At 44.8% G+C, this 14,911-nt stretch overlaps 1 protein-coding gene across 22 annotated transcripts in view; it reads right to left on the reverse strand.

The window, feature by feature from the left end:
- Nucleotides 1-14,911, reverse strand: part of SPECC1 (sperm antigen with calponin homology and coiled-coil domains 1) — a 476,325-nt gene that overhangs the window by 311,101 nt on the left and 150,313 nt on the right. For 19 of the 22 annotated variants that reach the window (XR_010318469.1, XR_010318470.1, XM_064271864.1 and 16 more), the window contains one exon: nucleotides 14,213-14,378. Coding sequence is in view for 17 of the 22 variants with exons in the window: in XM_064271864.1 (XP_064127934.1) it covers nucleotides 14,213-14,356 (144 nt within the window). In the remaining 5 variants the exon portion in view is untranslated. Of the gene's footprint in view, nucleotides 1-4,120; nucleotides 4,167-5,006; nucleotides 5,060-14,212; nucleotides 14,379-14,911 lie in introns of those variants that run through there. The other 3 variants (XM_064271871.1, XM_064271868.1, XM_064271872.1) reach the window with 2 other exon arrangements.

Raw genomic sequence — 14,911 nt, forward strand, 5'->3', positions numbered from 1 at the left:
GAGCCATCACGTAAATAGACATATGCACACCCATGTTTACCGCAGCACTATTCACAACAGCAAAAAGATGGAAACAATCTAAATGCCCATCAACAGATGAACAGATAAATTATGGTATATTCACACAATGGAATACTATGCAACCATAAAGAACAATGAGGAATCTGTGAAACATCTCACAACATGGATGAATCTGGAGGGCATTATGCTGAGTGAAATTAGTCAGTTGCTAAAGGACAAATATTATATTATAAGAACTCAAGAAGAGGTTTAAATGCAGAAGAAAACATTCTTTGATGGTTATGAGGGTGGGGAGGGAGGGAGAGGGGAACTCACTGACTAGATAGTAGAGAAGGATCATCTTCAGTGAAGGGAAGGACAACACACAATACAGGGAAAGTCAGCACAACTGGACCAAAGCAAAAACACAGGAGTTTCCTAGACACGTCCAAACACTTTGAGGGACTGAGTAGCTGGGGCTAGGGCCTGGGGACCATAATCTCAGGGGACATCTAGATCAATTGGCATAACAAAGTTTATAAAGACAACGTTCTACATCGCTCTTTGGTGAGCAGCATCTGGGGTCTTAAAAGCCTTTGAGTGACCATCTAAGATACATCTCTTGGTCCCATTCCACCTGGAGCAAAGGAAATGAAGAAAAAACCAAAGACACAAGGAAAATATTAATCCAAAGGACCAAAGAACCACTTGAACCAAAGACTCCACCAGCCTGAGACCAGAAGAACTAGATGGTGCACAGCTACCACCAATGACCGCCCTGACAGAGGACGAGAAAAATATAGAAGAACAGAATTCAAATTTATGTAAAAAGACCAGATTTCCTGGTCTAACAGAGACTTGAGCAACCCCCAGAACTATGGCCCCTGTACACTCTGCTGACCCAGAACCGAAACTATTTCTGAAGCCCACTTTTCAGACAAAGATTAGATAGATCTATAAAACAAAATATATCTCACATGAGCAATGTGCTTCTTAGTTCAATCAAATATACGAGACCACATGGGTAGCTCCTGTCCAAAAGCAGGATGAGAAGGCAGGTAAGGACAGGAACTGGATGAATAGACACAGGGAACCCATGGTGGTAAGGGGGAGCATGGTGTCACATTGTAGGGATTGCAACCAATGTCACAAAACGATATGTGTATGTCTTGGTTATCCAGTGCTGCCATAACAGAAATACCACAAGTGGATGGCTTTAACAAAGATAAATTTATTTTCTCACAGTCTAGTAGGTTATAAGTCCAAGTTCAGGGTACTGGCTCCAGGGGAAGGCTTTCTCTCTCTGTCGGCTCTGGAGGAAGGTCCTTGTCCTCAATCTTCCCCTGGTCAAGGAGCTTCTAAGGCGCAGGGACCCCGTGTCCAGAGGATGTGCTCGGCTCCTGGTGCTGCTTTCTTGGTGGTATGAGGTCCCCAACTCTGCTTGCTTCCCTTTCCTTTTATCTCTTGAGAGATAAAAAAGTGCAGGCCATACCCCAGGAAAACTTCTTTTACCTTGGATCAGGGAGGTGGCCTGGGTAAGGGTGGTGTTATGATTCCACCCTAATCCTTTCAACATAAAATTACAATCACAAAATGGAGGACAACCACACACTACTGGGAATCATGGCCTAACCAAGCTGACACATAATTTTGGAGGAACATAATTCAATCCATGACAGTATATGAATTTTTTAATGAGAAATTAACACGAGCTCTAATCTTTCACCTAAAGCACAATAAAGAAAAAAATGGTAACATTAAAAAAAAAGGGAAGAAAGAAGTAGACTACTTAGAGGCCAGAAGAACACTGTTGATGGATGACAGAACGAAAGCAGAACCCCTCCACTCCACTTTTGCTTTCGTCCTTGTCAAGAAAAGTGTAGAACCAGCATTTGTGGAGATGTACTGAAGTCTAGGAGTCCCTGAGTGGTGCAAACAGCTAACTTTCCTTGGCTGCTAATGCAAAGATTGGAGGTTTGAGTCCACTAGAGGAGCCTCAGAAAAAAAGGCTGGTGATTTGCTTCTAAAAAATAAGCCATTGGAAAACCTATGGAGCACAGTTCTACATAGGGTCACCATGAGTGGGGTTCTATTAGATGGCAACTGGTTTTTTACTGAAGTCTAACTCCTAAATGAACTCTCATCTCCTGGTCCAGACAAATTACATTCAGGGTAACAAGAAAAACTGCAAACAAAATTCTTTCAGCCATTGTAAATCTTCCTTAAAGAATATTGCTGAAGGGAAACAGTACCAGAAGACTGGTACTATTGAAAACACCAATGTTTGGGTCAAGTGCACCTTGGTACTCAGAGTGACACCTTTGCTTTTCAAGATTTTAAAGAGATCTTTTGAGCAGATTTGCCCCATGCAATTGCTGCTGTTAGGTGCCATCCAGTCAGTTCGGACTCATAGGGACCCCATGCACAACAGAATGAAACACTGCCTGGTCCTGTGCCATCCTCAAATCCTTGCTATGCTTCAGCCCGTTGTTGCAGCCACTGTGTCGATCCATCTCCTTAAGGGTCTTTGTCTTTTTTGTTGACCCTTGTGACCCCAATACTTCTCAGCATGTTTTTTTCCTTTTTCAAAGTGGGCCACTGAGAGCTTGACATAACTAACGTCATGAAGTACACACGGGTTCTTCTCCTTTCTCTGCCTACCCTCTCCTTCACATACCTCCGTTAAGGATTTTGTTTTGACCTAATGTTACTGACTTTGTTTTGACCTAATGTTATGACTGTTTTTTGTTTTAAACTGATGCAAATAACCTTTTGTTCTACCTGTGACTGACAACCCCCAAATTAGAGCCCAGGTATCTTATATGTATATCTTTAGCCTAATGAAGAGATGTCTGGCAGGTATCTTTTGTCACTATCCTGTAATGAATAACTCCTCTTGACCATACCTCTGGCCAAGTGACTACAAAGACACTTCTAATATAAGCTTTAAAATAAACTTGCTCTTTGGGACTCCACAGAGACAGCCTGTGTTGCTCCCAGTGATGTATACACCTCCTGAATAAACTTTCTCACTCTTTCTGACTTGGAGTATGTTTTATTAGCTTGACTGCTCCAGGGCATGGACCCTAATTGGGTAACAAATTTTTGGCACCCAACATGGGGCTCAAATTACTCAGGCCCTGGTTCCGTCTCCCTAAGGACCAAGCCCCTGGGAAGGACCTGGGAAGAGAGAATGTGCACCCCTCCTCAAACCGTGGAGGTCTCTCAACCTGCGGTGGCCTGGAGCAGCGAGCTCCAGATGGAAGGTGAAAGTTTCTGTTGGCCAAGGCAGGTAACAGGTGGTTGATCCTCTGTAAAAGCCTCAGGGATATCGGTTCTCATAGACTCCCTCCAAGAACGGAGGAGGTTGGATGAGACAGTGGTGAGGTTCCCTGTTGCAAATGGGTACCCAGGGAAGTAAGATTCCGGCCGAGAGTCCATTATACCTTATTCCTTCTAACTGGACTTATTTTGGGGGAGGAGGGGGGGATCTGCTAACTAAGAGACTTCTTAAAAATGTATGTTATCTGGTGTGGCCTCAATACCAGCTCCCTGATGGGATCAGGTCGCCTGTAAATGGTTCTAGAGATTTTGGTACTACCATGAAGCTTGATCTGTTCTGTACTTGAACTAATAAGTGGGATGAAAAGCTGTATGTAGAATGCTTTACGACATTATGGCATGAAAAAAAGGATAAAGCCTCTGGTTTAGCCCCTCTTGTGCAGGCGAACGATGATGACGGGGTAGGAGATGAAGAGCCAGAGGATGTTCTTCTTATCCCCCCCACCAAAAAAACCCCTCAACACCCATTTGTGACCCCTCCCCAGTGGCATCAGAAGATGTGGATGGGAAGGCGTTAAAGGGGGGTGGAGGAGGTCAGACAAATATGGTCTCCCCACCCCACACTACGAGTGGGGTACAAGTCAGCCCAGTTCCCCTGGGAGGGCTTTACCCACCCTGGGAGGTGCCAGTCCCAGTTGCAGAAGGGCCACCTCAGAAGACATGGGTCCATAATCCGTTCCCAGCTTCTGATTTGTACAATTGGAGGCGAAACTTTCCGGAGTATTGGTCAGACCCACATGCCATGACTGAACATTTTTCTCACATTTTCGCTACTCACCACCCTATGTGGGCTGATCGTCAGACTCTTTTAGGTGCGCTCCTCACTGCAGAAGAAAGACAGATGGTTTTAGCAAAAGCAGAAGAAAAGGTGACGAAAAACACCATGAGGAAGGGGCTATAGATGGAGTACCAGCAGATGAAGCAGTGCCAGCTAAAGAGCCAAGGTGGGACTTGAATTCAGCAGAGGGCAGACAGAGAATCCAGCTTACCGAGGGTTCCTCCTGTACAGGCTAAAGCATGGAGCACCTAAACAGATAAACTTCAGTAAGATCAAGGAGATCATTCAGGGGTCAGAAGAAAACCCATCAGCCTTTCTGGAATGGCTCATGACAGGATTCTGTAAGTATACAAACATCGACCCTGAATTGCCCCAGAATGGTCCTCTGATCAGTATGAGTTTATTGGGCACACTGCTCCTGATATTCGAAGAAAATTGAAGAAGATAGAAGGAGGACTAGGGGCCCTCTCTTTAACTCAATTGGTTGAAATTGCATTTAAGGTCTTTACCAACAGAGAGCAGGTAAAAGAGGCTGAGAAAAAGAAAGAAAAAGACCAGGACATGAATAAATAGGCCAATCTACTGGCCGCTGCTCTAGGATTTTCTGGAGGAAAACAACAAGACCCTGACTAAAGAAAAATCAATGTGCATTTTGCAAAGAAGAGGGACACTGGAAAAATGAGTGCCCCAAAAGAAAGAATGGAAGGGGCCAGTCAGGATTGAAAGGGTGGGAGAAGCTTTTTCAAGGAATTATGAAAGAGCAGCAGGACCCTGAATGATGGAGACCAGGGGAGACAACTTTTGCTTTACCTCCTACCGATCCCTTAATAGGAGGATAGCCAGTAGACTTTTTGGTTGATACCAGAGCAGCCTTCTCGGTACTTACCCAGAAGCTTAAAGAGACTTCCTCGACCAGCAGTACCCAAGTTGTTGGGATGACTGAAAAAGAGGTGACTAGATCATTTTTGCAGCCAATGGACTGTGAAATAGGAGAAACTAAGCTATCTCACCAGTTTCTATACATGCCAGAATGCCCTTTTAGGGTGGGATTTCCAAAGTAAAGTGCATGCCGAAATCTCTTTTGATGAAAAAGTTTTGTCTCTGACAGTGTCGCCAGCAAACGCCTGGAAAGTGCAAGCAGCTCTCTTAGCACTCACCCAACCGGTGCTATTCCTGGCAACCATCTTACCCACAGTTCAAAGAGTGGTTGATGCCGTGGCCCCGTGGGTTTGGGCCAGTGGCCAGCCACGATGAGCTCAGACTGTCCTCCCTGTGACTGTGGAGCTGTTACCCAATGTCACACCTCCTCGGATTAAACAATATCCACTGAGAATCGAGGCTTGCCTGGGGCTGCAGGGGCTGATCACTGGACACCTAGAGCAGGGACTGCTGCGGGAGTGCCAATCCCCATTTAACACTCCTGTCCTCCCAGTGAAGAAGGCATCGATCCATGAGTACCACTTTGTTCAAGATTTGCAGGCTGTTAACAAAGTTGTGAAAACTCTACACCTCGTAGTCTCGAACCTTACTATCAGCTTTCCCACCTTCCTGTACTCGTTTTACGGTTTTGGGTTTAAAAGATGCTTTCTTTTGTATCCTGCTGGCCACCGAGAGCCAGCTGATCTTTGCTTTCCAATGTGAAGGGGATAAAGGGAAGAAACAGCTCTGTTGGACTGTGCTTCCCCAAGGGTTTAGGAACTCCCCCACTATTTCTGGAACAGCGCTGGCCCAAGATCTAGAGCAGTTACCCCCACCTCAACCAAGAAGTGGTCTTATAATATGTGGACGATCTCCTGATAGGAAGCAAATCTGAAAAGGACTCTGTGACAAATACTGTAACTGTTTTAAATTTTTTGGCCGAAGTGGGCTATCAAGTGTCTTTGGGTAAGTCACCAGGTAACCTCACAGAGGTAAAATACCTAGGTTTCTTCATCTCCCAAGGGCAAAGGCTCTTACTACCTGAAAGAAACCATGTGCCACCTAGCCCCTCCTAAGACATGTAAACAACTCAGAGGATTCCTAGGAACGGGGGTTTCTGTCGCATCTGGAGTCCCAATTTTGGGACCCTGGCCCAACTCCTCTATCAGGATACTCAAGGGGCGGAGAAAGACCCTTTCAAATGGACTCCTGAGTGTCAAGGAGCCTTTTGTGATTTAAAGTCCTGGTTGATGAAAGTCCCACCCCTAGGGCTACCAGATTATCAAACACCCTTTGAATTATATAAACATGAAAGAAGAGTAGCAGCCCTGGGTGTATTAACACAGTTGTTGGGACCTTGGAGATACCCCGTTGCCTGTTTCTCTAAAAATCTAGACACTGTCTCATAAAGCTGGCAGGCCTGCCTCCGAGCAGTTACCACAGCTAGCATTATCATTAAAGAGGCTAACAAACTTACTCTGGGGCATGATACTATCGCATTTGTCCCTAATGCAGTGACTGTAGTATTGGAACAAAAAGGATATTTGCGGCTCACCTCCAGTCGGCTAGCACTATAGCAAACCCAGCTTTTGGGGGAATCAAATTTGATTTTACAGGTTAGTTCTCAGCTAAACCCAGCCTCCCTGTTGCCACTTGAACCCTGAGAGGAAAGTATTCATAATTGTATTGAAGACCTTGATAGTATTTATTCAAGTCGACCTGATTTACAAGATGAGCCCCTGCTTGACTCAGATGATACTTGGTTCACTAATGGTAGCAGTTTCATGCAACATGGAGTCCAGTGTGCAGGGTATGTGATTGTCTCTATCAGCTGTTATTCAAAGCAAGCCCTCACCAGCCAGCACTCGTTGCCATGATAAGAGCCTTGGAGTTGGCAGAAGGTAAGAGAATTACAATTTGCATGGATTACAATTTTGTTTTTAAACTGCTGCAGGTGCATGGAGCCTTGTGGAAAGAAAGGGATCTCTTAAACGCGGGAGGCAAAATTATTAAGTATGGAGCTGAATTGCTGCAACTTTTGGATGCTGTCCTAAAACCCCAGCAGGCGGCGGTAGTGCACTGCCACACTCACCAAAAATGGATCATGTAAAAGGAACAAAGCAGCCGACCAGGAAGCGAAAAGAGTAGCTGCTGGAATCCACCCAATTTGTGCTCTCCTGCTAACCAACTCCACGCCAAACGAACTTCCCAATATAGGCAAGAGGATTTACAGAGAGCCCAGGGCTGGGGTGCCACCCAGGAGAGTCAGGGCTGGAAACACACCCCTGATGGTAAGATTTTCATCCCTACCAATCAGGTTTTTAATTTGATTTTTCATTTACATCAGGCTTCATATTTTGGAAAAGAAACCATGTTTGATTTGGTAACAAAACATGTCTCGGGAGAAAAGCTCATTATAGCCATTCACCATGTGGTTGACACTTGCTTACTGTGCCCTGTCAATAATCCATAGACTTATGGGCCCAAGATTTCTGGCCCTCAAGAAATAGGACCCTTTCCCGGTGAAATATGGAAAACTGACTTTTGTGAAGTGTTCAAAACTAACCATCAAATGAAATACTTATTGGTGTGTGTGGATTCTTTTTCAGGGTGGGTGGAAGCCTTTCCCTGTCGGGCCAAGGCGGCTGGAGAAGTGACCAAGGCCCTTCCGGAAGAAATCACCCCGCTCCAGGCTTCCAGTGGCACCCATTTTATATCGGCAGCAGTGCAAGAGGTTTCAGCCGCTTTAGAAATAAAGTGGAAACGCCACACAGCATGGAGACCCCAGTCTAGCAGAAAGGTTGAAAGAATCAGACTATAAAACGTCATCTTAGTAAACTGTGTCAGGAGACCAGGCTGCCCTGGACAGGTGTTCTGCCCCTGGCCCTCCTCTGAGTCTGTATTGCACCCCGAGGAAAACTTAAAATCAGTCCTTTTGAGATACTTTATGGGAGACCATATTGTCTCAACCAACTCTCCCCACAATCCTCTACCCAGCCCCCTCATGTAATGATGTCTAAATATGTGCTTTCTCTAACCAAAATCCTTTCCCAGTGGCATCAGGCTATGTGGATCAGGCAGAAATTCCATCTGGAAATAGCTGCTCACTCTTTCCAGCCGGCCGACCAAGTGCTCCCCCAAAAGCGGAAGGGCCTCCCGTTACAGCCTAAGAGGACTGGACCCTTCACTGTACTACTCAGCACCCACACAGCTGTGAAGCTCGCAGGAGTCAAACCGTGGATCCATCATTCCTGCGTCAAGCCCTGCCCAGTCTACAGTGACAAGGAGTGGAAAGCCCAACCCACCAACAGCCTGAAGTTTAGACAATCTAGGGTTAAAAAGTAAAAATGTTTTTAATGCTAGCTTGGGTGAGATTACTATTAGGGACCAGAGAGACTTCTGCCCAGGGAATCTTTGTCCCTGAGATATCCCTGATAACCCTCCCCGCCACCCTCATTAAAAGAGGAAAAATTTTGGGTCTGTGTGTTAAGCATTACTGTTTTTTGTCTGGATGGGGGGTTGTATGCTAACTTGGCCCTCAAGTTCTTTCTCATCAGGGTTTGTGCCCTAGAGGTGTTGAGAAATTTCACCATTTTTAAACACACAGAGAAAGAGCTACAATATTCTGGTATTTATAGCTGGGGGCCTGTTACCAGATCCAAAGACAGAGAGATGTATACTCTTCAGGTTTCCTTGGTGACTAACACCTCAAGTTGTGTGATGTTCTCAGAATGTCAAGCAAATTGTGTCAATTTAGGAAAAAACAACCATATGAATTGTGGTTCCATTAATAGAGTGACTTATGCAATTAATCATACCAAGCTCCCTTCAAGTTGGTTTCTACTATGTGGAACCATTGCTTATTCTTATATCTCTGCTAATGCTACAAACAGACCCTGTTCAGAGGGACGTTTGACTATGTCCTTGCCTCAAAAGAGATTCCTCCACAATAGAGTCACTAGAGAGCTTGTCCTCGATACAACCTGTAATGATCTACACCTGATAAGTGCAGCTGACTATTATCTCCCTTGCTACAATCCTGGTTGGAGTCCCAGGTTTAGTGATTGGGGCTTATCAAGAAATAGAACATCTAGCTCACCTCACAGTATAAAATCACTGAATGCCACATCACGGCCTATAGCTGCCATTAGCCGGGAACTAGGACAAGTCGGGGAAGCTGTTTTGGAAAATAGGGTCACTATAGACTACAAGGAAACCCTGGTGGCACAGTGGTTAAGAACTACGGCTGCCAGCCAAAAGGTCGGCAGTTCAAAATCCACCAGGTGCTCCTCGGAAACTCTATGGGGCAGTTCTACTCTGTCCTATAGGGTCGGTATGAGTTGGAATCGACTTGAAGGCAATGGGTTTGGTTTTGGGTTTTACAGACTACTTGCTTCTATGACACAACCATGGGTGTCAGGAGTTCAAAGGACTGTGTTGTTTTAACCTTACTGAGAACTCTGAACTCATTGAAAAGAAGGTGAAATATGTAAAATATGAGCTTCATGAAGGATTTGATTTTTCCTGGCTGACCTTTTGGCTGCCAGATTTTACCTGGCTAAAAACCTTATTCATTAGTGGAATTGGATTGGTTGTTATAGGCCTGTTAGCCTATTGCTGTCTCCAGTTTATGCCTGTATGTGGGATGGCATTCTCTGTCCTGAGTCAAACTGTCTAACAGATGGTTCAAACTCGTTGCAGGCAGAGGGCCCCATCCTTTCACCTGAAACTTTCTGATCTAGAAGAATACGTTGAAACTTGGTATAGCTATATGTGGTCCTCCAAGTTTCAAAGGGGGGGGATATGTCACCCTAATACTCCCCAGGATGTTTTTTCGCTTCTCAAAGTGGGCGACTGAGCGCTTGACACAACTAACGCCATGATGTACTTATAGGTTCTTCTCCTTCTCTGCCTGTCCCCTCCTTCACATACCTCTGTTAAGGACTTTGTTTTGACCTAATTTTAATGACTTAGTTCTTTGTTTTAAACTGATGCAAATAACTTTTTGTTCTACCTGTGACTGACAAACTCCACAGGAAAATCAGAGCCCAGGTATCTGATATGTATATCTTTAGCCTAATAAAGAGATGTCTGGCAGGTATCTTTTGTCACTATCCTGTAATGAGTAACTCCTCTTGACCATACCTCTGGCCAAGTGACTACAAAGACACTTCCAACCCTTGTAAAATTCCGTATAAGCTCTAATGTAAAATTGCTCTTTGGGACTCCATAGAGACAGCCTGTGTTGCTGTCAGGTCCCTGGTGATGTATGCATCTCCTGAATAGACTTTCTTACTTCTTCTGACTTGGAGTACGTCTTATTGGCTCGACTGCTCCAGGGCACGGACCCTAATCAGCTAACACCCTCTACTTTACCAAGCATGATGTCCTTCTCCAGGGACTGGTCCCTGCTGATAACATGTCCAAAGTACATGAGACGAAGTCTCGCCATCCTCATTTCTAAGAAGCATTCTGGCTGTACTTCTTCCAAAACATATTTGTTCATTCTTCTGGCAGTCCACGGTATATTCTTCACCAACACAACAATTCAAAGGCATCAATTCTTATTCAGTTTTCCTTATTCATCATCCAGCTTTTGCATGCATATGAGGCAACTGAAAACACCATGGCTTGTGTTAGGTGCACCTTAGTCGTCAAGGTGGCATCTTAGCTTTTTAACACTTTCAGGAGGTCTTTGCAGCATATTTGCCCAATACAATACGTCATTTGATTTCTTGACTGCTGCTTCCATGGGTGTTGATTGTGGATCCAAGTAAAACGAAACCCTTGACAACTTCAATCTTTTCTCTCATTTATCATGATTTTGCTTATTGGCCCAGTTGTGAGGGTTTTTGTTTTCTTTATGTTAAGGGGTAATCCATACTGAAGACTGTGGTCTTTGATCTTCATCAGTAAGTGCTTCAAGTCCTCTTCACTTTCAGCAAGCAAAACTGTGTCATCTGCATAACAGAGATTGTTAATGAGTCTTCCTCCAATCCTGATGCCCCGTTCTTCTTATAGTCCAGCTTCTCAGATTATTTGTGCAGCATACACATTGAGTGAATATGGTTAAAGGATACAACCCTGATGCATAACTTTCCTGACTTTAAACTGCACAAAACCCAAAAACCCAGTGCCGTCGAGTCGATTCCAACTCATAGCAACCCTATAGGACAGAGTAGAACTGCCCCATAGAGTTTCCAAGGAGCGCTTGGCGGATTCGAACGGCTGACCCTTTGGTTAGCAGCCGTAGCACTTAACCACTATGCCACCAGGGTTTCCTTAAACCGCACAGTGTGCCCTTATTCTGTACAAACAACTGCCTCTTGATGTATGGACAGGTTTCATATGAGCACTATTAAGTGTTCTGGAATTCCCATTCTTTGTAATGTTATCTATAATTTGGTATGATCCACACAGTTGAATGCCTTTGCATAGTCAATAATACAGGGCACTTCTTATAGGGACTCTGTAATTGTCTTTTCACCTCCCCTCTAAGAGTAAAAAGAGTCCCTAACTCTAGCTCTCCAGCCTCTCAAACTATCCCTCAGATCACCAGTATATATGTTTACACTAAATGACAATAGTTCATGATGTTAGCAACTTTTTCTCAATAGAAAATATTATCCACTCTGCCTAGAAGCAAGCCCAGGTGCTTCTCTGGTCCCCAAAGGAAGATTAATTCTGCTTTTAGACTTTGAAAATTCTCTAGATAACACCTCTAGGTGGAAAAACGGAACTCATTGCAGTTAAGGGAATTTTTTTTTTTCCTTTTTGACTTTGGTTGCAATCCTCACCGTTTAACAACACATTCCCCCTTTCCACCCCAGATTCCCTGAGTCCATTCGATCGGTTCCTGCCTTCTCATCCTGTGGAGAACCACTGGAGAGTTTCAAGCACAGAAGCGACATGACATGTTTTCAAAGGGCCACTATGGCTTCTGTTGGGAGCAGTATGTAAGGTGCAAAGACTTTAAAAGCAGGGAGATCATTTAGGGAGCCAGTGTAAGGAAGTATGGTGGCCTGACCCAGGTGCTCACAGGAGAGGGGTGGGAATTGGTTGGATCCGATGAGAATAAGGGGGTCAAGGATGATGCCACAGGCTCTGGCCTGAGCAACAGGAAGGACAGGAAAAGACATTTCAAAACAATCATGTCACTCACTCAACAGCATCCTTCATGGATCTGCGTCATCAACATGAAACCCTGCTTCAGCCTGCGTGTGGCTGTCACATTCATGGTGCTCTAAGGAGCATCTCAGGCCTCTTAGTGCAGTGATGCTCAGACATTTATAGATGGAAACAGATTATTTAATTACATTTAATTACAAACTATTTCCCTTTTATATTATAATCTAGGGCAGTATATTGATTTTTTAAAATTATGTGTTGCTTTTCTTCCTAGCTGCTGTGAAGTCTGCCCCTGACGCGTGGTGACCCCATGTATGATGGAACAAAATGCTGCCTGGTCCTGTGTCATCCTCATGATCAGCTGTAGATGAGACTATCGTGATCCATAAGGCTTTCATTGGCTGATTTTCAGAAGTAGATCATCAGGCCCTTCTTCTTAGTCCATTTTAGTCTAGAAGCTCTGCTGAAATCTGTTCAGCATCACAGCAACACACAAGCCTCTAGTGACATGGTAACTGTGCACGAGGTGCATTGGCCGGGAATCAAACCTGGTCACCCTCATGGACGGTGAGAATTCCACCACTGAATTACCACTGACCCCTTAAATTATGGGCAAGTAGGTTATCCAAAACAAACCCACTCCCACTGAGTCAATTCCAACTCATAGAGACCCTACAGGAGACTAGAACTGCCCCATAGAGTCTCCGAGGCTGTAAATCTTTATGGAAGCAGGCTGCCACATCTGTCTCCCACGGAGCAGCTGGTGGGTTCAAAGCAGTGCCCTTTGGTTAGTAGCCAAGCTCTTTAACCACTACACCACCAGGGCTCCTAAGTAGGTTATACCACCTGTGAGCTTTTCCTCAGGGTAGTAAAGGAGGCATCGAGTATGACATGGTGCAAACTGCTGACCTAGAGAATGAGTGTGGCCAGAAGAGAGATGAGGACCAAGGACTGAGCCCCAGGCCCACCCAATGCTAGAAGCTGAGGAGATGGAGAGGAGCCAGAAGAGGAGACTGCAACGGCGCTGCCAACGAGGGACGAGAGAGTCATCAACAGTGCTGACCCTGCTAACCACGTCAGTAAGACAGCTTGGAGAACTGACAACTGGGTTTTCAGAGAGGTGGGGGTCACTGGTGACCCTGACCCTACTCAGTGGACTGCTGGAACAAAGCTCTGACTGGAGTGTCCTCAGAGTCCAAGGCCAAACCAAAAACCAAACAAGCTGCCACTGAGGCAATTTCAACTCTTGGTGACCCCCGTGAGCACCTTTTTATTGTTGTAAAACTATATAACACATTTGCCAAATCAACATTTTTCAGCTGTAGAATTTAGTGACATCACTTACATTAAGCACGCTGTAGAACCATCAGCCATAATCATTGCCAGATTTCCCATTACCACTACCATAAACTCACTCCTTCCCAAACAACGGCTCCTCCTTACTCCCTTCCTTCTGCCTCTAGTAACCACTTTGGTCTCTGTACACCTGCCTATTCTTGTTATTTCATATAAGTGAGAACATAAAATATTTGTCCTTTTGTGATTGACTTATTTCACTCAGTGTAATGTTTTCAAGTTTCATCCATGTTGTAGCATGTATCAGGACTTCATTTCTGGTTAGTATTCCGTCACACCACATTTTGCTTATCCATTCATCCACTGATGGATATTAGGTTGTTCCTCCACAGAGTTTTCAATGGCTGATTTTTCGGAAGTAGATTACCAGGCCTTTCTTCCAAGTGCCTCTGGGTGGACTTGAACCTCCAATTTTTTGGTAACTACATCCATCCCAGGGACTATTAATCCAAGGAAGAGGACCTGGATTTGTTAAACATTTGAGGATTTTCTTTCTCTACCCCAAGTACCTCTGCTACAACCCCTTTTCCCCATTTCTTTAGGTCAAGATGTGCTGGTTCTTAAGCCCTGATGGGAGCATCTTCCCTTCTTCGAAAGGGCACTAAGTTTGCTTATTGCACTTTTCAATCCTCCCAACCCAGGGGCCATCTGGAGGCCCAATAGCGCTGCCCTATACATTTGGGTCCATACCTTGCTGAGTCGGGACTCAAAAGCCAGCGATGTTGACGATCTAGAACTCTTCATGCCGGAAGCGGATGCAGGGAGGGGCCGCGCGCGGTCAGCATGGCTCCCAGCTTTGAGGGCTGGGCTCCAGGGTTTGGCTGCGCTCCGCATGTTTGACCCAGTGGATGTCTTTCTGCAGAAAATCAGAAAAGAAAAAGATGTTTCTATAACTTGAACCTGCTGAGTGACATCATACAGCTTTATCCCATATACTACATTCACTATTGCTATTACAGAGAACTAAGTCTTATGATTTGACTGGAAATAGAACATTTTATTTCTCAGATAATACCTTTACACTAGGGTCGATTTTTACAACTCCACAACAACTTTTATCACGCTGTTAAAACACAGGTGTAACAATACTGCTATTCTGACAGGACTTTTCAGCAAAATGATAGCTCCTTTTTGGCAGGGGCACCTAACACTTATTGTTAGCAGCCATCAAATCGACCCCGAACTTACTGTGAACCCACATAAAACAGAAGGAAATGCTGCCCAGGACAGCACCATCCCCACGATCAGTTGCAGACTGGACCACTGTGATCCATGGGGCTTTCATCACCTGACTTTTGGAAGTAGATCTCCAGCCCTTTCTTGTAGTCTGTCTTAAGTCTGGTAGCTCTGCTGAAACCTGTTGGCATCAGAGCAACAGCCAAGTCTCTG

The sequence above is a fragment of the Loxodonta africana genome, chromosome 18 (genome assembly GCF_030014295.1).
Source record: "Loxodonta africana isolate mLoxAfr1 chromosome 18, mLoxAfr1.hap2, whole genome shotgun sequence".
Classification (NCBI taxonomy): Eukaryota; Metazoa; Chordata; class Mammalia; order Proboscidea; family Elephantidae; genus Loxodonta; species Loxodonta africana.